At 31.2% G+C, this 22,894-nt stretch overlaps 1 protein-coding gene across 1 annotated transcript; it reads left to right on the forward strand.

The window, feature by feature from the left end:
• Positions 1-1,000: 1,000 nt before the first annotated feature.
• Positions 1,001-19,355, forward strand: LOC143912910 (apolipophorins-like). The gene is made up of 60 exons (XM_077432363.1): positions 1,001-1,320; positions 3,470-3,496; positions 3,582-3,781; positions 3,869-4,033; positions 4,104-4,253; positions 4,433-4,625; positions 4,713-4,965; positions 5,049-5,214; positions 5,299-5,487; positions 5,573-5,725; positions 5,813-5,960; positions 6,039-6,159; positions 6,444-6,606; positions 6,697-6,900; positions 6,981-7,160; positions 7,236-7,423; positions 7,503-7,614; positions 7,693-7,844; positions 7,940-8,205; positions 8,284-8,571; positions 8,646-8,929; positions 9,022-9,154; positions 9,255-9,418; positions 9,500-9,705; positions 9,785-10,010; positions 10,094-10,248; positions 10,332-10,509; positions 10,593-10,799; positions 10,952-11,136; positions 11,263-11,374; positions 11,506-11,665; positions 11,734-11,909; positions 12,015-12,160; positions 12,308-12,571; positions 12,663-12,804; positions 12,885-13,029; positions 13,138-13,329; positions 13,406-13,656; positions 13,738-13,920; positions 14,004-14,153; positions 14,226-14,394; positions 14,487-14,665; positions 14,738-14,958; positions 15,049-15,350; positions 15,431-15,549; positions 15,629-15,757; positions 15,842-15,985; positions 16,063-16,219; positions 16,303-16,505; positions 16,589-16,717; positions 16,802-16,906; positions 17,014-17,207; positions 17,294-17,528; positions 17,701-17,851; positions 17,950-18,093; positions 18,183-18,301; positions 18,382-18,502; positions 18,583-18,698; positions 18,785-18,976; positions 19,143-19,355. The coding sequence occupies exons 1-60, from the start codon at positions 1,254-1,256 to the stop codon at positions 19,164-19,166; spliced, it is 10,197 nt and encodes a 3,398-aa protein (XP_077288489.1). The 5' UTR covers positions 1,001-1,253; the 3' UTR covers positions 19,167-19,355.
• The last annotated feature ends 3,539 nt before the right edge of the window (positions 19,356-22,894 follow it).

Here is a 22,894-nt window from a genome sequence, read left to right on the forward strand (position 1 = left end):
CGTGATTTGTTTGTTCCTCCTGTGGCCCGCACAAATATGTTAGCAACGGCTCCTATATCTAGGGCGATATATCTGCCCAACCGGATTGCTGGTGAAATTGACCTCTTGAATATAAACTATGCTAATCTGGTTGAGTGGTTGTTGAGGAATGCCAGTGGTTGATTTTGTCAATTATAAATGTGAATGATTGTTATTTTTTATGATTTTAATGCTGTTGTGTTAAGAGGGCTGTACACCCGAAACCTTAATAATGTTGCCGTTTCTTTCTTCGATATATATATATATATATATATATATATATATATATATATATATATATATATATATATATATATATATATATATATTGAGTGAATGCGACAATATATAAATTGAGTGAATGCGACAGTTGCGCTTCGACCAGATAAAACGTATTTTAAATTGATAAAATCGAGGTTTCGTATTCTCCTATTTTCTCCTCCAAAACTGGACCAATTTAAAAAAAAAAATCATCATCGGTATGAGAAAGATATTTTCTGTGCAACTATGCGCGTATTTTTTTTTAAATCGACCGTTAAATAAGCATGCTGGACTCTTTTCGTGGGTGTAAAAAAGAGGCGATTTTATTGATGTTTGGCGGCTCCTAGCTCCTATAAAAAATAACTAATCAAAAATTGAAAACGATAGATGCAACTCAATGGTGGATATCCATAGCATATTAAAAAATAATTTCTCTAGTGCCATAATTGAGGAAAGGAGAAGTCTAATACGTTTGATGGACAAGGCGCTGGTGTCCAGCCCTCTTAATATTGTTATTATTATTTTTATCATGTTATTATTATTGAATGACTGGCCACAGTGACGCGTTAGAGCTCTCTGTAATGTCACGGTGGCTAATATGTTAAAATAAAAAAATATATATAATTTTACTTTAATATTCTATCAATTTTAAGCAAAAAAAAAACTCATAAAATACATATGTATGTATATACATATATTGAATGTCTAGTATAGCTTCTGCACGTTTGATAGTGATTTTCCAAGCTCGTACATGTGTTCGTCTGGCGGTTGAATATGATAATACACAATATAAATAAATTAGTAGAGGTGTCGGCGCACGGGTCCCTCCCACCCACTTGTATATAAAGGCTGTTGGAGGGCCGGCAGACCATTTAGCAGTTGGGAGGTTCGCAAGAGCAGCGACCGCCCCTACAGCACTTGCAGCTCAACCAACTACCAAACCATCAACGGCCTACACGCCGGAGCACCCGAACATGGCCAACAACGGCCATATTGTGTTGCTCTTTTGCGTCTTCCTGCTGGTAGGATCCACTCACGCTGGTAAGTTCCATACTAAAATTATCCAAGTGTATTGCTTCAGTGTGAAAATATTAGTGTTAATTTTACTTTTGGATTTATATATCAAATTCAGAATGATTTTTCGAAGTTGAAAACTTCTTATGTGCTTGGAGCTAAAATTAATAATTTAGTGTACTTACGTACTTTAAACTAAAAGTAGCAGTTGGAATCAATTAATTCAATATGATAATTCTGAATTGTTGAAATATGTTAAAAAGCAGTTAAATTTAGCTTCTTTAGTTTTAAATTGCTGTAATTTAGCCTTACTTTTGAATAATATGTGTACATATATACTACATGGAATTCTTTCAATTTAATGATTTATAATATTAAATGTTATATTATTTTTAATTTTAAAATTATTTTAATTTTAAATAGAAATTATACGATTTAAGGTATGTTCATACCTATCCAGCACGACCCGTATCCTGCAGGTGTCCTGCAAGTATTCTTTGGTACATTATATGGACGTATTCATACTCCATTCGCGCATGCGCATTTACGCATTCATGCGCGTCCATATATAATGTACTAAAGAATACTGTCCGTACTTGCAGGATACTTGCAGGATTCGGGTCGTGCTGGATAGGTATGAACAGACCTTTAATTTATGTAAGAATATCAACTAAATTTACAACGCATTTTAACTTTATATGCATAAATGCATTGTTGCGTTAAAAAACATAATTATCATAATTTTTGTTTTTATTTCGGTAAGCTAGTGATTTATTAAATATTTCAATTTTCACATTGTAAGTTTTATGAAAATTATGTTTTATATAAAAATCTACAAAATCAATAAATGAAAAATTATCTCATTTATGGTTATTACATAACAGTTTTTGAACAATAGTAAATACTTACATATAATTTATCATTATCACAAAATTATAAATTTCTCTTATGCACTCGTGAACTTGAACCAAAGGTTAAAGTCCCACAAAACTCAGAAAGTACTTATCTAATATTCCCCATTCATTGCTTGCAGTGTTTATCAAATAAAATTGCACACATTTTTATATATGTATATCCTTTTTCGATATACTTTTTGAAATTCTCTCGAAGGTATTGAGTTTCCACACTGGATAATGTTTTATTTCTGAAGAAATCATAAATTTCATTTGGAAAATTCAAGTTGTTTTTATTATTATAAATTGTTATCATTTCAACCATCAACATCCAGTGTCCCATGACAGTAGAGTGAGCATCGGTCCTTCGTCAATTGATGCATTTTTATGGCTAACTGCTTGATTGTTAATCTTCGTTCCCCATCAAACAAATTACCATCAACTTCCCGTGCCTTCATGAGCACCGGCTCATGGTTTGACAATAACGGACTTTCAACTATTTATAATAATATTACATAAATATTTCATTTTCTATTTTAAACATTCGATCATTCCTATTTATTATTTTCATCTTAACGGCTGTATTGAAAATGATTAAATTATCACTATATACATATATTAGACAATAAAGAAACACATTTAATAAATAATCTTAATCTCATTGAGAAGCAATATTTAAATTTTTTCTATGCATGAATATAGATAAGTCGCAGTTTCATATCTAATGAATATTTAATTTGTATTGTCTCCAAAATATTTACACTTTGGAGATGATTTATTTCGTTGACTGTTTCATTGGAAGATTATACATATATGTAATACAATATGTTCATATATTTTTTTATTTAAACAAGTGGGACACTCTGTTGTCTTTGTTTCAATTGAACAATTCTACTGATCATAAATAATTGACCAATCTTTCTATTAGTAAATCGGTTTGTTTTTAATCTATATTTAAATTGTATATTTTGATTTTTTAGTCTCGTCTATATGCTTTTTAGCATTTATTTAAATACATTAGTAATAAAAATATTACATATACATAATGTGAAATAGCCGTATACATACATACTTTCAAATTAATCATATCTTGACACGTTGACCCTGGGTATGATATGCATACATATGTACATATGTATGCAAGTAAAATTAATAAGATAAGATGACACTATATTAAACAAATTATTATTTGACTCGTTAATATATACATTATCAGTGCAGTTATCAAAATTTTATTTATAAGTAATACAAATGCTAATATATATTTTTAATCATTCTTTCAGATAAATGTAGCGCTGGTTGCCATGGAAGTAAGTAAATTTTTATCTTTGTTTCGTTAAAATTAATTTTAAAATTAACTTAACGATTTATTTTGTTTTTTATTTATATTTATAGCATCACCGCCCGTTGGAGGATTTTTATTAGGCACAGCTTACACATACTCAATTGAGGGAAACGCAAAGGTGCAATTATCGGGTACCGATCGTCAAGAAACCAGCGTTAAATTGGCAGCTGAGGCTGTAGTATCTGGTCTTGGAAACTGTGCTAATCTTCTAAAAATTACAAATTTGAAAATTACCAGTCCTGATGGCACCGTATGTACATTTTCAAAATTTACAATATGTTTTTACTATTTTCCTACTACGTTCAGAAATATTCTAATTGTTCAAAATGTTTTATAGGTGTATCAAAAGCCCAAAAACGTGGAGAAACCCGTTCGGTTTACTCTGCAAGATGGAGTTCTTGGATCTGACATCTGTGCCGAACAAGGCGATACTTTTGCATCGCTTAACATCAAGAGGGCCATTCTGTCCATGCTACAAACTGCCAACAAATACAACACTGAGGTAAATTCAATCACTATTTTGGTTCAAACCAGTTGATTGGAGTTATATGAACATTTTAAATACTTTATAGGTTGATGTTTTCGGAGTGTGTCCGACATCATTTAAAGTGCGCAAGGATGCTGGTGCTGTGGTGGTGAGCAAATATAGAGATCTCAATTCTTGTGCTCACAGAGAACAAGGAAAGCATGATTTAATCAATACCATCTACAATCCAAATGCCGTAAGTACTATTTCTATCAACTCAATTATTAAAAAAAAAAAAAAAATCACACTACTGTAAATATCGTTATTAACAATATTTTGTTGAACTTCAATAGTTAATAGCCGACAATTTTATCCCAATTACATATTTTTATAATACACTATGTACACGACTTTCAAGTATTGAAACTATTTTAGGAAATCAAATCCACCAATGTTTTGGATTCAAATCTGAGAGTTGAAACTTTCATCAAAAATGGAGTCGTAGAAAAATCTGAAGCTATTGAAGATTACTTGTACATGCCATTTTCTACCGGTTCTTCTGGTGCTAAAGCACAAGTTACAACAAAATTGCAACTGAAAGATAGCAAACACGGTTACAACATTCAAGGTAATATGATGTCTAGTACATATATTTCATATAATATGTACATTTTGTTGATATTAGATTGCTAATTAATTTTTATGTCAATTACAGCCAGTTGTGTGCAGCCTTATACTATCATTTTTGAAAATCCTCACCCCACAAACACCGATTATAGCAACATCAATAACATCCAGTTGGCTTTGAAGACAGCATCTCAATCGTTGGGAAACAAAGTTGGTAGCAAGTCTGCTTCCATATTTGTTGGATTAATAAGGATTCTGAGAACATCCAGCAAGAGCGATATCCAGAGCGTTTACAATCAAATTAAAGGCGGATCATCTGTAAAGGATAACAACCTTACTAGGTAAGAAATAATGTAGAAAAAATAACAATAAATGAGAAAAAAGGACTTTTATATCCATCATAAAACTCTATAATTTTCAATAGGAGGGTATTTTTGGATGCTCTATTCCGAGCTGGAACTGGTGACGCAATTGAAGTATCTATCGATCTACTGAACAGCAAGGAGCTCAATATCTTAGAACAAAGATTAGCTTTAATTTCTTTGGCAACCGTGAGACACGCTACCTCTAGCTCTATCAAAGCTACAATTGTAAGAAAATTAACTACAAACGATTTGAGGATATTCTTATTTTAATATTGAAATGGTATTTAACAAATAAAAAATAATATTTAGAAACTTTTGGACGTTCCGAATCTTCCGGATACTGTGTATTTGGGTGTTGGAGCTCTAGCCGGAGCTTATTGCAGAGATCATACCTGCCACGGAGAAACATCACAAGATGAAAATATTGCTGCATTATCCAACAAGCTAGCAAGCAAACTTGGCAACTGCAAAGCTAATACCAAAAAAGCTGAAAATTCGGTATGTGGCTTTGAAACATAGATCTAGTCTATATGTATAATATATAAATCATGAAATATTCTGTAATATTTTATAAAAATTTCAGATAGTATATGCTCTGAAAGGTATTAAGAACATTCACCATTTGGAAGACTCTATTGTTGCAAAACTAGCATCGTGTGCTTCTGATATATCTGTCAAACCTAGAGTGCGAGTAGCTGCTTTGGAAACCTTCTCTGCTGACCCTTGTATTAAACAAGTAAATAATATTTATATACAAATATGTATGCATTCACGAATACTGATACAAATATTTTATTTATAATTCACACATTTCCAATTTCAGCTGAAAGCTACAGCTTTGGCCATTCTTAAAGACAGACAACAAGATTCTGAAATAAGAATCAAAGCATACTTGGCTTTGTTAGATTGCCCCTGTGCTAGAGTCGCTGGAGAATTGAAAACCTTACTCAACGATGAACCAATATATCAAGGTAAATCTTATTAATTGAATATTTTATGTTTAAATTAAATATTCACGTTTTTAATGTAATATTTACGTTTTTAAACAGTCGGAGCTTTCATTTCATCATCACTTCGAAATATCAGAGCATCTGCAAATCCATCGAGAGCAGCTGCTAAACAACATTTTGGACTTATCTATCCTAAAAAACAATATCCATTTGATGTCAGGTGAGCATTTGCAATTTAATCACTTTATTCAGAGATACGGTAAAATTATTTTAAATATTCCATAATTGTTACCATCATAATTATTGATTTATAATGCAAGTACATATATAGGATTTTCCTGTATATTATCTGACATTGTTTAAAATATTCACATTTATATAATATGTATATTATATAAAAGAGATAAAAAAGTCCATTCAATTGCCAATTACATGCAAATAATAGTCTTATTTATAACGAAACTTTAAATTTTATTAAATTCATGCATTTTATTTTACTTATAGGAGGTACTCCCAGAATTTCGAATTCAGCTATGAATATGACATGCTCGGAATTGGTTCAGTCGTCGATGCAAATGTAATCTATTCGCAAAACTCATTTTTACCACGATCTGGAAATTTAAACTTGACTACTGAATTGTTTGGCAGGAATGTAAATCTAATTGAGGTAAAACTAATTAATATTATGAAATAACGTTTTTATACAAATTCATAATAAAATGTGTACATACAACTGATGTTTATTTCTATTAAATAGTTGGGATATCGCCAAGGTAATCTGGATAGAGTGTTTGAAGAATACTTTGGACCTCAAGGTGAAATTAATACACATACACCTCAAGAAATTTACAAGGGTGTGAAAAAATCTACTTTAAGTATTTTCGATAAAATAAAGCAAAGAATGCAGGGTACAAGAGGTAAACGAAGCGTACTTCAAGCTACCAACGTTTTCGGAAAACAGGTTCGTATATATTTTTAAATTTACTGTCTATCGATTTATGTTTTGATTTTCTATAAAATTTATTTTATTTATTTTTTTAGTTGAAGACTGATATTGAAGGTTATAATGGCAATGTTGATTTGGACATATTTGTAAAGTCGTTTGGTTCTGAAGTACTCTTCTTGTCTTTCGGAGACGAAAAAACAAATTCGATTGAATCTCTCATTGATAGATTCTTTGATTTTGTTGATAGTGGTGTAACTGATGCTAAGCAATTCAATGTAAATATAATTTAAGACATGATATAACATACAATGAAGAAACAATCAGGATGCTTAACATTGTTTTATTTTTAGCATGAAATCCGCAATAACATGTTGTTGATGGACTCCGAGTTAGCTTTCCCCACATCAACAGGTTTCGCTTTGAAATTGAACTCTGAAATTGCTTCCACCAGTAGATTGCAGTTTGACGGAATTGTTGATTTAAGACAAATAATGAATGATCCTAAAAACTCAAAAATTGATTTTACATTTGTACCTAGGTATGTAAATATCATAAAATATATTAAATGAATCTATTATTTATTTCAACAAATTCACTGCATTTTGACTATTTTTCAGCGCTAATGTTGAAGCTACTGGCACCCTCATGATTGACGCTGAAGTCATATCTACTGGACTAAAAGTGACTTCATCCCTTCACACTTCCACTGGAACCCATATTATTGCCAAGGTAAATATTTTCCAGATTTTTTATGATTCTAAACTAAATAATCATTCATATTAACTCTCATAATTATTTTCATTGCAGTTACAAGACAATGGTAAAGGTTTTGACATACAACTTGGTTTACCAGTTGATAAGCAGGAATTGATCACTGCAGATCATGAGATTGTATTCGTTACTAGAGTCAAAGGACATCAAGAAAGTTTGAAAGATATCAAATTTGACACTTCAAACAGGTAAATATATTGTTGAAAGAAGATTTGTATGTTCATATGTATATTGATGGTGTAAAATCAATAAAATTACGATTTTTTTTAAATAATATTTACAGGTATCAGTTTTCTGGTTGCTTTGATCAGCTCGCCAGCGCCACTGGACTGACGTTTTGCAGTGATATTTTCATTCCATGGAACCCATCCAATGATACGAAAACTAACAAAAAGAACATCGACACAATTGCACGTGGACCTCTCAGTGGTCCTGTCAAATTCGCTGTTCGTTTGGAGAAAGAAGACTTGAATGGCTTCCACATTGTTGGAGCGTACAACGACAAAAAAGAATCAGAAAAAGCATTTGATATCACCCTAGAAGCTAAAGGTAATTTTGGTAATATTAAACTATTTTATTAATAGTTGATGAATGTCAGACGTTTCACTCTTTCGAATTGTATTTCAGGTTCCAAAAAGAACCGAAAAGTTTCATTTTCGGTCAATTCTATAAACAAAGAAGAAATCCGTTCCCTTAAATTGGCTTTGACTTCACCTGGTAAGCGAATGGAAGCAGAAGCAACTATGATGAATTCTGAAGTTGAAAAGTCTATCATGGCCAAATTTACTGATAGCGAAGTAGAATATTTGGCTAAACTTGGAGTAGCCATATCTGGAAATTCAGCCAAGCAAATTTACAAACCTTTGCTTCAGTATAAACTCCCAGAAAGTGCAGAACCAGTAATTTCTGCTGAAGGTAAATATCAGAATACATATGTACGTACATATATAAATGCAATATATAAATTCCAATTTAATTATACCACACAGGTTCCATCGTAAAGTCTGTTACTGGAAAAGCTGTCAGGTTGACTTCTAACAATCTTTGCTTGGTTGCTAACGGCAAAAGAATCTCAATCGATGGTTGGTGGCAATCTGAAGGTCAAAACGGTCAAACTGATTTGAAATTTTTATTTGATCAATCCAAAGTCACTGTTGCTGGAAAATATCAAAGTAATGAAAATTCACAGAAGAGCAACTGGGAGGTTCACAACACTTTCAACCCTAATCTTGATTTCAAGCTTGACATTGCATCTGTTTTTAAAGATGGCACGGTAATTTGAAAGATAAACAATTATATTTATTTTTTATTTTATTTATATATAATACATAAGTACATGTACTTAATAATTAAATATGTTTATAGAGAGTATGTGACATCGTTTTGGTTCATGGACCAGCTGAGAAATCTAAAATTAACAAAATCGTTTATCACAGTAGTATCAAAGCCGAAAGTATGGATGATTTAGATCAAATTGATTTCCATTTCAAAAATCAGTGTAAGTTTACATTCTATTTAATAATGTTTCATAAAAAGAGTGAGTTAAGTTTCACTTAAAATTGTACGAATTAGTGCGATAACGTTGACTTCTTTTTTAGTCAATTATCCTCTGTGGCAAATCGAATTTAAAACTGATACTGAAATCAAACCTAAAAAGTTCAAAACTGACAATTCTGCTAAATACGAAACATCATCAGCTGTTTTTGAATTGGACCTCCAAAAAGACATGAAAACTGCAAATGACTTCTATGGAAAATTTGAGGTAAATCAAGTTAACTAGTTAAAAATAAAAATATTTCAAAACTAAAATATAATAAATTTATGATTACATTTATCTTTTCAGACCAAAGTGAACGAAAAGGGAATGGGAGCCGAGCTTAAATTCGAAGTGACTGGAGAAGACAAAGGCAAATTTGTGAGCAAACTCAATTTATATCCAGGTGGAAAGCACGAAGCCTCTGGTACTGTTAATTACCACATGGTCACCGATGACACAAATATTGGATGCACTCTTAAATATAAACACTCGAATAAACCCGAAGAGTTCAAGTTGGTGGATTAAATAACAAAAATATATTTTTTTATCGTTTGAATTTTGATAAAATGATTTATATTTTGTTCATTTCAGATTTGATACAGCTTTGGTGATGAATCCAAAATTATTCCAAACTTATACAAAAATTTCGATTGGATCTACTGATTTTCTAGACGTCTTATTGAAAACAACCAAGGAACCAGTACCATCAGGCAATTTGAGACTTATACTGAAAGACTTTGTTAAAAGTGAAGGACAGTTCAAAGTGAACGATCAAGACAAAAAAGGAAACGGAGTGTTGCTTATCCATTTCCTTAAGGTTAATTTGAGTTTTAGCTTAACTTAATTTGTTAAGTAAAATTCCACGAGCAGTTAAATTTATTACATATATTTTTGTTATAGGCCAACAGAAAAATTAAATTTGATAATAACTTCCTGATTTTTAAGCCTCAATACAATGTAAATGTTGATATTTATTATGATTACGAAAAAGATAATTCCAAGAAAATGACTTTCACCACCATTAATAAATGTCATGACAACACTGTTGACTCTAAGTAAATAAACCAAGAACATTTGTATTTTCAATCAATTATTCAATATAAAAGATATTTTTGAATAATTCTTTTTTTCATTTCAGATCCTCATTTTCATATGAAGATCAGAAAATTGATTTTGCCATCAAAGGTGACATCGCTTTTACAGATGGAGCATTTTTCAGCGGCAAACAAAATTTCCTCAGTACTTTAAGTCATTCCAATGGACAATCAATTTCATGGAAACTTGATAGGCAAATGGACTGTAATGACGATTTCACAGTAAATATAATTTTATATTTTAAAATTATAGTTTGAGAAATTTATAAGAAATTTTTTTTCATGCATCTTTTTCATTTGCACAGATTGGTCAAATCGATTCTCAAATGACTTATATTCCAAATAAAAATAGTAAACCATTCAAATTAAATCAACAAGGAAAAATTACCACCCAAAATAAAATTGATTTTGAAGAGCATTTGACATTTACGAAACCTTCCGGAGAAGACTTACACTTCAAAGCAGCTATTCAACGTAACGAAAAGGACAAAAGGTCTTTGTATGATCACCAGGTACTATTCGTAATTTTATATTTTTTCTAGAGCTATCTTTATTACATATAAATAAATATTTTTTTGTTTATAATTTTAATATTATATGATTTATGGAACGAATGCATATACAGATTTTATAATACATGTATGTATATGTTTAATACTTTTAGATTGAATTGTCAGGAGCTTTGGTACCACACACTATGACCTCATCTGGTTCATTAGATATGAGCGATGATGACAATGATCAAATCATTGATATGAAATACAGGATTAAATCTACTTACGGTCCTAAATGTGCTCTTGATGGTTCTGGAAAATTAAACTTTGACTTCAGAGACGGTGTTGATAATGTGTAAGTATTCATTTTTTTTATGATATATATATATATATATATATATATATATATATATATATATATATATATATATATATATATTCTTATTTATAAACGTCTAAATTTTATAATATTAATCTTTAGATATGAGAATGAAGTTGACGCCACACTTACTTTACCATTTGAAAAATTCCAAAATATCAAGTTTGTTTTGTGTGACAAATATTCGGAACCTAAAGAGAAAACTCATTTGGAAGTAAGTTCATAATTATATCAAAATATTTATAAGTGAATTAATTACAAATTAATAAAACAACAAGCAATAAATATTTTCTCAAAATTTTAATTTTTTAAATTAATATAAAAATTTTCTGATGCTCATTTTAGGGAGAAACTACTCTCACGGCTCATGTCAATGCTGATTCTTATAAATACGATGTAAATTGGTTAATAGGAGACAATATTGGAAAAGGAAAACTTTTTATTCAAGTACCAGGCCACGATAAATTCTTGATTCAAACTAATTTTAAGAAAGAGGACGAAGAAGGTAAACATATTTATTCATTTAAACAATGTTCAGTCAAATATGATTTTAATTTAAATTTCGTTGTTCAGGAAAACCATTGAAATACAACAATGAATTGAGCGCCGAATATGGAGGTAACCAAAAGTTTGCTTATACTGTGGTCGGGCAACACCAACCTAAAGAAAGTGGAAATGTTATCATTAACTTGGAATTACCCTCCAATTTCAAAAACGCTAAGACTGTCAAGTATGATATGAAATATAAGGTACATAATATTTAATGATTTTGTGTTGGTATTAAAATCATAGATTGCTTTAATGATGATTATATTTTCATATTATAAATTAATCTAAAAATGGATAAATTGCAGAGAACTGGCAGCGATTTCATGGCGGCAGATTATATTGTTGATGTAGATGGAAAGAAATATACGCTGAATAGTATTGTTGATATGACAAATCCTAATACACCATTGATTGAATTCAAGGGAACATCACCGACAGCAAAACCATATAGGTAATAGACTTTTTCTATTAATAATTTTTTAACTACATATGTACATCTACATAAAATGAATGATTATTTATTTGTTTATCTATTGTGCAAATCTATAGTTTACAATTTAGAACCACTAGCTTAACTCAAATTGGATTTGTTTCACAGATTCTATGTTAAAGCAGACGCTTTAGACAAAAATGCAGTAAATGCTGATGCTAAAATGGAGAATATTGGAAAATTCAATTTGGACATGCGTATCAATGCTATGTTGCAATCAGCTGATGAATTTAGAGTCAAAGTTGACATAGATTGCGAAACGTTGAATTTGAAGAAGATTCAATTTGAGGCCATCAACGAAGGAGAAAGCAAGGGTGCAAAGAAAATCCGTTTCTCGGCAAAGGAAAATAATAAGGAGGTTTTGTCTGGAAGGTACCACAACTCCAATGATTTTTCAATCACAATTTATTTAAGTGTTTTATCACAATGTTTATATGATACATTGAAACATTTGTTTTATTAGCACAACTTATCAAAATAGACAAGAAGGTGGAAAATTCATCATGGAAGGATCTGGATCGTACAAACTTCGCGATCAACAAAAATCTACTAGCTTCAAATACATTAGAGACAAACTTTCTGAAGGAAACGAGAAAGGAGTTGAGGTATTTAAAAGTTTTTTGAAGGATAAATATCCATTTTGATTTCAATAACAAATGCTTACTGCTTTTTTTATGACTCACAGGTATTCTTTAATGTCGCTTTGGGTGAAAAGAGCACGGTTATTGAGTATAAAAATACCAATCTCGCATATAAATTTTCATCAGCATATTGTGAAGAAAAGAAACAGTGCGCTCACATTGACATCAATAATAAATTAGATACATCAGGTAAAACGATGAATGATTTCTCAATTATTTTTATGAATATATTTATATTTCATAACATTACACTGTCTATTTCCAATCAATTATAATTATTTGTATGTAATTTTTTAGCGGTAGATCGTTTTATGCATAATCTTCAAGTTTCGGTCGATTTGAGAAAATTAGGATTCGTTCCTGAATTTGGTCTCCAAACTGCAACTGATTGGGAGAGGACTCGTCTTCCAACTCACACGTTCGATGTGCATCTTAATTTGGATAAATCAAAATATCATACACAAGCTTATGCCAAGCCTGTTAAAGGAAGTAAGTTTTAAGTGAGAACAGTCGTCAAAATAATGTCCATTTCAATTTTTCTTTAATCATTTTATTATTATTTTAGATTACATGACAGCTTACACTATGACTCTTCCACATCGCATAATATCTTTGGAATCATCAACCACATACTCGGATGTTGATTCCAAAAAACTTCCTTTCCCATTCCAACATGAAATTGCTCTTTATTTGAACAAAAATGTTGACCCACAATCGAAAAGCATGCTGAAAGTTAACGCTGATATTCAACGCACACCTCAGAAATACACCAGTGCCAACGCTGAAATCATATTCTCTAATCCCATTCTTGGAAAGGTAATTAATATAGTATAATTTGACATTTTAAAATTATATCCACTGTACATTCATTTCATTTATCTATTTTAAACATTTTAGAATCTTAAAATTGCTGGAAAATCTACATATGATGTTCCAACCCATGGTGTTACCGGAGATTTAGTCTTGGATATTTTCAAAAAAGAATCTCAGAAAATTGTTGTATCTGGTAAATTTTTGCCAGTTTTTGCAGAGGCAGAAAAGCTTGTTAAGTTCGACAGTGAACTCAAAATTAATGGAAAGGTAGAAAACTTTAAAATGCAAATATTGAAACATATAATCAATAATAAAAAATAGAAATTTCAAATATATTTATTTTATTGAAGGGTCTTGGTTTTGAAGCGGCATTCGTCGATAAAGTTCATATCTCTACCGAAAGCTTTATTGTAGATACAAAAGCGATGATGAATTTGGAAAAACAACAAAAAGAAGCTGCCTTCTCAATAAACTTGAATAAACATCAACAAAAAATACAGGTAAATTATCTACTTAATTATGCATTTTGTTGGTAAAAAATGGAATTACATTGCACATTTTTTTTATTATAGATGAAAGCACCGACAGCTCAAATTTTCACTTTTGAGAGTAATACGAAATGCTCTGAAGAATCGGCCGAATTTGACGGCACCCTGTGCTTCTTCCAACAGCAACCTATTGCTTTCAATCTTCAGGCACGAATTAAGCCTCAAGTCAGTGTGGTGATGTCAACTTCTCAAGGTTAATGCCTCTTGCTACCTCATATGTAAAATTTAAAAATAAACTTTGTATTGCTAATTATATAATATTAATGTTCATTAAAAAATTTGTAGGCAATTCTGGAAAATTGATTGTAAGTGGTGTCATTGACCCTGCGAAAAGATCTGATTTCAAAATAGAAGTAGTTGAAGGTAAGAAACAAAAAAATCTGGCACACGTTGGTTTCAGAGTAGAAAACAAACTCTTGAAATCTGATAGTGGCATCAATCAAGACAATATCAAACAATTCACGGTACGCACTTTATTCAAATATATTAAACAGCTGAAATTACATTCATTTTCATAATATAAAATTATACTACAGACTGCAGTGAACGCCAACATACAAAGCCTACTCAAAAATGTCCAAGAAGTCAACAAGAACATACAGGAACATGCTACCAAAGATATTCAAAAAACAATGAACTTGCTACGGGGTGCTTCCGCCGATCTTCCAGCTATTTCAAATTACATGCAAGAAGAATTCAAAAAAATTAGCAATGAATTAGAAAGTGACAAATCGCTGCAACAATTCATGAAATCAATGTGAGTGGATTTTGGGAAATATGATTGAAGTTTATTTTTTACTGTATGATACTATGATACTATGTTTCTATATTCATTTTGACATTACAGGAATGATATTATCAAAGCAACCCTTACAGCAATCAGTGAATTTATGGAGAAAGCCACTGGTGTGATGCAACAGACATTTAAATTTACATCTGAGACTTTTGATAATATCATGATATTCCTCAACGAGAAAGTAATGCCAGAGCTTACAAACTTTTACAAAAAAATTTCTGCTACTTGTATAAGCGTCCTTCAAAGCGTATTTGATTTAGCAACCCACTACGTTGCATTATTATCTGATTTCATTGAAAAACATTCTGCAGAACTAAAACCATTGCTTGATAGTTTCAATGCCATATTCAATGGTAAGCCATTTTAATGTCAAAGTATTTGTTTTTAAAAGTATGCATCGATGAAATATTAAACATTTATAATTTTTTTGCAGATTTAAATCAAATGTTTGTTACGAGAATGCAAGAAATGAACACTGCTTTGAACGAATTCTATTCAACTATTGTAGAACAAATAAAAAATATGCCAATATTATCTTCTTTGGAAGAGAAGGTAATGACTAGAACTTTAACATGTTTTATTTTATGACACTTTTAACATTAATTTTTATTTATAATTTTAAATATTACAGCTGAAAGAATTAGAAATACCAGAAAAGGTTGCCGAAATTATGAAAGGATGCATTAGCACTCTTGCACCATTGATGCCCACTGAAGAATTGAAAACATGTCTCGACCAGATATCTTCTTACGTAGAAAAGGTACGTTTATAGAAAAATTGAACGCGTTTTATTATATGTCAAAAATTATTTTGTACAAAAATTACAATTTTCCCTTCTCAATAGAAATTGGCAAAGGAGGAGTGCAATGATGTAGAGGAATTAAAAACAATTTTCAAGAGTTGTGTAGCAGCAGCAGATAGCTTAGTAGTTTTCTTTAAATCACAGATTGGAAGTCAAGACTACTCTGTTGATGGATTTGTAACTCCAGTGAGTGCTATTCTGTATGAATTATTTGAAATTATTGAAATAAAATTATTTTCATATTTTTTATTCTTTAATTATAGAATTGGTGGAAATGGTTCAGGACAACAAAACCTGGTACACCATCAGTCAGTGCAATAAACTATCTTGAAAAAGAAAGATTGCCTACTTTTGTAGATTTCGTAAAGAATTTCAGACCAAAAAGCTGGCATCCCATACATCTGCTACCCCCAAATAGACGTAATTTGATTTTTCATTTTCTAAATCTTTCACTTCTCATCATGCTATTTATTAAAACATATTTACAAATCTTTCATTATTAGTGCAAGGTTCAATTGCTGGTGGCCAACACATTTTCACCTTTGATGGCCGTCATATGACATTCCCCGGTAGCTGCAAGTACGTCGTGAGTCAAGATGCCGTAGATGGAAACTTCTCAATCGTAATTACATTGGAAAATGGCAAAGCTAAAGCGATCAACGTTGTTGATAAATCAGGAAACGACGCAGAAGTTACCAGTAAACAAGTAAATAAAGAGTTTCAATTTTTCTCCCCGAAATCCCGAAAAAAATCTATTCATTTAATTATATTTTAATTTTGAATTTGCAGCTGTTGTACAATGGATCACCATACGGATTCCCACTTATAAAAGCTAATATGCTCGCCTTCAGAGATGCCGACACAATTACCATTAAAACTCAATACGGAGCTCGTGTTGAGTGTACTTTCAGCCTTGATGTAAGTCATAACTGTAAATCTTATTGAAATAAATATTTAAAATTTTAGTATACATTGTCACTAATCGAAATTGTTCTCTTTTAGTTGTGCTACTTCGAAGTTTCTGGATTTTACAGTGGTAAACTTCGTGGATTGTTGGGAGATGGAAACAACGAGCCCCATGATGACTTCAGACTACCTAACGGAAAGGTAAAACACCCTTTTTCAATGACAACATTGTTGTTTATAATTTGTATCGTTTTAGTTTGACTTTTTTAAAGATTCGTGTTCACAAATATATTGATTTGATTTGACAGATTTCAAGCTCCGAATCAGAGTTTGGAAATGCATACGCTGTTATACCCGGATGCAGTCCAGTTAAGACTGTTGATCATTCTCATCACCATGGACATGAAGGCGGTCACAGTTCACCTGGAATTTGCAACAAAGTCTTCGCAGAAGATTCAAACTTTGCCTTATGCTATTTTGCTCTCGATGTTGATAACTATAAGTGAGTAGTTTTTCTATGAATTATAATTATATTCTTATTATTACATATGTATGTATATAATTAATATATTTACTATTTTTTTTTAGACAAGCTTGTCAACATGCTACCCAAGGTCTTTCTGAAGAGAAAGCCAAAAAAGAAGGTTGCTTGATAGCTAGAGCTTATGCATTGGCTTGCAACAATATAGCTGTTCCAACTATGTTGCCTGACGAATGTGCTCAATGCGAAGTTGGTGGTGAAACTTATGAAAATGATTTCGAATTTGATACAAAATTACCCCAGAAACAAGCTGATATCGTTTTAGCAGTTGAAACTACAAAAGTAAGATTTATACAAATATGTATACATGGATATATAAAAATATATTATATTATACATACATTCATACTTTTATTATACACATTTTATGTATGAATATATGCATACACACATACATATATGTGATAAGCAAATAATAGATATAATAAATATGCACTTAATTATTTTTTTCTAGGCAAATGAAAAAACTTACAAAGAATTAGTTGTTCCATTAATGTCTCAAATTGTCAATGAATTGAAGAAGAACAAAGTGGATGATGTAAAAGTATATTTGGTTGGATTAACTCCTAGATTGCCATATCCTGTGTATTACGATATCAATAACAGTGAGTAGTCTCAATATACACTATACATTTTATAATTACATAATCCATTTATTATTATAATATGTGAGTATATTAACGGAAAATTTATAACTTTTTAGATAAACTGCAAGGAGCTAAAATCGATTTCAAAAATGAACAACGATCAAAATCCTGGCAGTCCCCAATTACAACTGAAAATGAAGAGGTAGACAGGTTACTCAACAACTTTGCTGTATTACTTCAGCAAGCAGAAGTTGAACTAGGTAAAAAAAGTTTTTGCTTAACTTTTACTAAAATCTAGATTTTGAAAATTGTCTATGATGAAATATAACATAAATGTTGAAAATTTTAGGATTAAATGCTATTCATTTGGCTTATGCAAGACTTGGCAGGCTTCAATTGAGACCTAAAGCTGTAAAAAGCATAATAATGGTACATTCTGAGCCATGCGCAGAAGGTATCTTCCCAGTGGTGAGTTAGATAATTAAACTTTTGATTATTTTTTTTATTTATTTGAATCTATATATAATCATCTATATATGTATGTGCAGGCTCAATTAATTGGATCTACAATTTCTGAACTCGCTCTGACAAATCAAGGTGTGGTGGCTCACTTAATCACACCTTTGACAGATTTGAAGGTAGATAATGTCAAAGCAGATCAAGTTGTCGGTAAGATTAAAAATCAATACAATTGAAATAATCAAATATTATATCGTATAGATTACTAATATAACATTTTTGCATTGCAGGTTTCAGCGAAAATCATGTTTTCGTTTTGGGCGATCAAAAGAGAGGTTTGTCTCATTCTAATCTGAGAGAAGGTGTGGTAGCTGACGACGATGCCTGCATGTCCCACGCCTTGGAGGTAAGATTTTGAATCTGTTTTCAGTTTCTACTTCGTGAAGTAAACTGGAGTTTTAAAAATTAATGAAATAATCAATTCTTCAACAGAGTTTCGGAAACGTGTATTCATCAAAGAACTTTGGCACATGCAACAATAAGAAGAACTATATCAATCTGATGTCTCAAACCATTGTTGATTCACTTGTACAAGTCACAATGGAACGCGAATGCGAATGTTCTGTGAACTTGTTGACCATGAGGCCTAAATTAACCTGTGAAGTGGAAAACCGATCTGATAAGGTAAATTTCTGAAAATTTACTTTTCCTTTCAAGATTTGGGTAAATTGTAAATACATAGTGTAAAAAACTTTCAGTACTTATCATCGTGTGTACTGTATAGTAACACTAATGTGATATATGTATATTTTTTATAATAATACGATTTTTTTTATATTTTTGTTCACAGCGAAAGGCATCATCAAAGAAGTAATTGTATTATTTTTGCAGACATTTTTTAATTAAGGAAAATTTCATGAGGCTGTTTATGTACTTCTTGCATATATACATACATACATACATACCGATAAATATATGTGAATGTGTGCTTGTGTGGATGAATGTGTGCGTATAATGTATGTATGTATGTAAGCACTGTAACCTTATTTTTAGTATTCGAATTTTTTAAATCGATTGAACCAATAAACATCACAAGTGTCTTCCATAAATTTCTTGACAATTATTACACGCCTAAAACTATCGATATTACTCTTTCAATTTAATGATGTAATTGTTTTTTTTTTTATTTTATATATGTATATAACATCTTTATTATATATTAAGTGTAATATTAAAACCACAATCGTATGTTTTATGAGTGTGTTTGTAGTTTGTGCAATTAATTAACTTACAATCTGTTTAAATATACCGATGCACACATAAGTATAATAATGTTTTGTGTGTTGAGAATGGGAGTACATATAAGTATAATATCTATGTACATTCATATTTCACGAGTATTTGAATGAACGTGTGCGTCAAAAGTTGTAGCGAAACTCGGCAATCGACGTTTGTCAATGCAAGTTGCTGTTATTGGGGAAAATAACATTTAAAATGTATATATGTATGTGACATCGCATGTATAATAACTTACATGGCCATATATTGAATATACCAATTACAAAATTAAATCAAGTGTTTCAATTTCTGAATATTTTCTCTGCTATCCAATTATCTTATATAAACCTTACACCTTTGTAAATCAATTGAATGTAGTGCTGCAAACTACATATTTATGTATGTAGATCTGATTCAAAAGTTACTGAAAGGAAGAAACAGTCATAAAAATATATCAAAATTACTATATTTACATAAGATATGCGATATCTCTTTAGAAAAGTAAATATTATATTATGATCCAATTTTATAAATTTGATATTTATTGTATTTAAAAATAAATACATCATGTAGGTTGATTATGGTTTACAAAATGTGTTAATACATGTATTTATTATAGCACACTCGATTTTAAGCGTTGTTGTTTTCCGACAGGTAATTTTATAATGATTCTCCACAGCACTATAGTAGGGACATCAAATTACTGAAAAGAATGATGAAAAAATTAAACATTTAATAAATATTGTTGGAAAATGACAAATCCGGTGAGTGGCGCTCGTAGACCGATGGTTTACTAGCGCAGATCACCTGATCTCTCGTTCGCGCCAAAATGTCCTCTTCCTATGATTGAGCCGTATGCAACGGCCAATGGGATCGTCTCACTCATAGAACAATAGTTTATGTATGTGTGTTGTGCCCCACGGGTATAAATATGGGGCGCTCTCGGTCTGGAAACCATTCCGACCTGGAGCGCCGACGAGAGCACACGAATAAACACCTTCTACAACTCTCCTGCGTCTTTCTCTCCGATTCTGGAAGCCCCCTCTTCACATCCACGCAACAATACTTATTTTAAAAACAATAATTTTTTAAACTTATATAAAGATTTTAAATTTGATCCTTTTAAATTTGATCAGGTTGATTTCGATTTTTTGTCTGACAAAATTTGTTTGAACTTCATATATGTTCTTATATTCGATTCATCATTACAGTTCACTGGTTCTTATGGGACTGGTTCTTTTATGGTTTTCCATTTCCTTTTAAACAGAAAAAATTGAAAGAAAAGCATAATGATTAAAATCAATATTTAATGATATCATAATTACAATAAAAAGTTTGAATTCTCAAATATGCAATCAGCTAATCGATATAATTGAGAAATCGAATAAATATTTCAACTTTCAAATATAATTTGAGCATCGATTTCTAATGTAACTATAATTATGTAAATTATGATCAGCCTATCTAAAACAATATTATTTTTTTTTGGAACTAGCATCCTTTTATAGTTGAAAACATCCTCAAAGTGCAAAATATCGGTTTGTTTTTGCCTCATCAACTTCACAGTGCCTCCTCTTGTGTCGCACTGCTAACAAGACAGAAGTAAAGCCATTTTCAAGCACACTCCAGTGCTCCTAGCAGTACTACGTATGTAGCATAACCTTTGTTGCACCCATTCCCTTGCAGACACACATTTTCATCTGGGGCATTTTATATAAGTTTCAGCATCAATTTGTTTACTAAGGCGAAAACTTCATTAAAAAAACTCCATTAATTAATTATTTTCGCAGTCACGTTGAGCTATTGTTAAAGCGCACGTGCACGTGGAATGAACTGTTGGGTCAAAGTGGTAACCGGTAACGCACTTGTATGTTTAAATCATTCTAATTTTAACTCCCCACTCAATTGTCGAATAAACGTGCACAAATTGTTTTACAATGAGATTTATGAACGTAATAAATCACACGAAAGATTATGAAAACTCAATTAAATAATTACATTAAACTTTCAGCTACTTGAAAGTAAAGCTTATTCCTCGATTGATAAACCGATTTCACCGTTTTTCTATAGGCGATAAATAGTTTTGATGCTATTTGCAATATAATGTAATTTTTCATATTATTTTTTCAAAAAGTAAAAGCGTTAAAGTAACAGCATTGAAATTTGGCTTTGATACATGGGAAATCTCTTCCGTTTACAAAGCAAGCAAAGAATGGATACGTTGAAATAATAAACACTGGCGTTCAAGCTCACCCAGTGAATATTTTAAAAGCGGAGAACGGGTTATTGGCATCTTACTCCTCTGAAGCAATTCCTGGATGAGTTATTGGTTTCCGTTCGGAAAATATAAACGCGCTCCAGAAATAAATCCTGACTTCAGGCCGCGGTGATTGCAGGACGTAAACTCAATATGCAATATTACAAACAAGAGCGGCCGTATGTATACCACGTGTCCCAGAACTGGTCGAGTTCAAAACCAGACACAACGTGGATACATGTTTTTCTACTAAAAACTTTGAATCAATATATGTAGTTTGAATTTGCTACGTACTATGTAGTGCTTCCAATCCCGGAAGGTTACTTCAGCACCGGGATTGCGGTGCTGGGAATTTCCGATCCCGGGATCCCAGTGCTAGCATCGGGATTAAATGTATAAGAAAAAAAAGTTCAATTGCATGTTTTCATATTTCAAAAACGTTCAATTGCATTTTGCAAACTCTCCCGATGTTTCACGCAAAAAATACTCCCATATTGGTGTTCTTATTTTGAGAGTTTGGCTACATTCTTTAAATTTTCAGTTCGAATCCATACATTTCTAAGATTAAATAAAACGCAATCAATAAATTAAAAAAAAACATAACTTTAGATAGATTGTACCATCTAGCAATTATTCATCGAAACAATCCACTGACATAAAATACAAAATACACTGACATACAATACACAGTTTTCTAGATCGTGAAAACGTAATCGGTGATCGATTCTGAGTTCGAATCAGACAAATTATGCATCAAATATCATTGCGGTTGAGTACAATATCTGCGACACAATTATTTTTCACCATCGTAATGGCGGATGACACTTCCACTCATATTGATGACCAAACCGACCAAAATTGCGAAGTATGAAAACGATCGAATAAGAGCCAAAAATTTTCTTGAATAGTGATCGTAAGTGAAAGTAAATCGGGTACAACACTAGTTTTAATGATAATAATGAAAGAATTGATATATTTGTGATTGATAATTGCATACCTTGCAAAATAAATGTACCGAGTTAAAATGTCAAAAAACGTTGACGGTGTAACGTATTTTTCGAACATCG

This window comes from Arctopsyche grandis, chromosome 6 (assembly GCF_051622035.1).
Source record: "Arctopsyche grandis isolate Sample6627 chromosome 6, ASM5162203v2, whole genome shotgun sequence".
Lineage (NCBI taxonomy): Eukaryota > Metazoa > Arthropoda > Insecta > Trichoptera > Hydropsychidae > Arctopsyche > Arctopsyche grandis.

Coding starts and splice junctions, on each gene's coding strand:
- LOC143912910 (XM_077432363.1), top strand. CDS start 1,254: ATGGCCAACAACGGCCATATTGTGTTGCTCTTTTGCGTCTTCCTGCTG. Junction 10,510..10,592: donor ACTGTAATGACGATTTCACA/GTAAATATAATT, acceptor TCATTTGCACAG/ATTGGTCAAATCGATTCTCA. Junction 13,921..14,003: donor AACTCAAAATTAATGGAAAG/GTAGAAAACTTT, acceptor ATTTTATTGAAG/GGTCTTGGTTTTGAAGCGGC.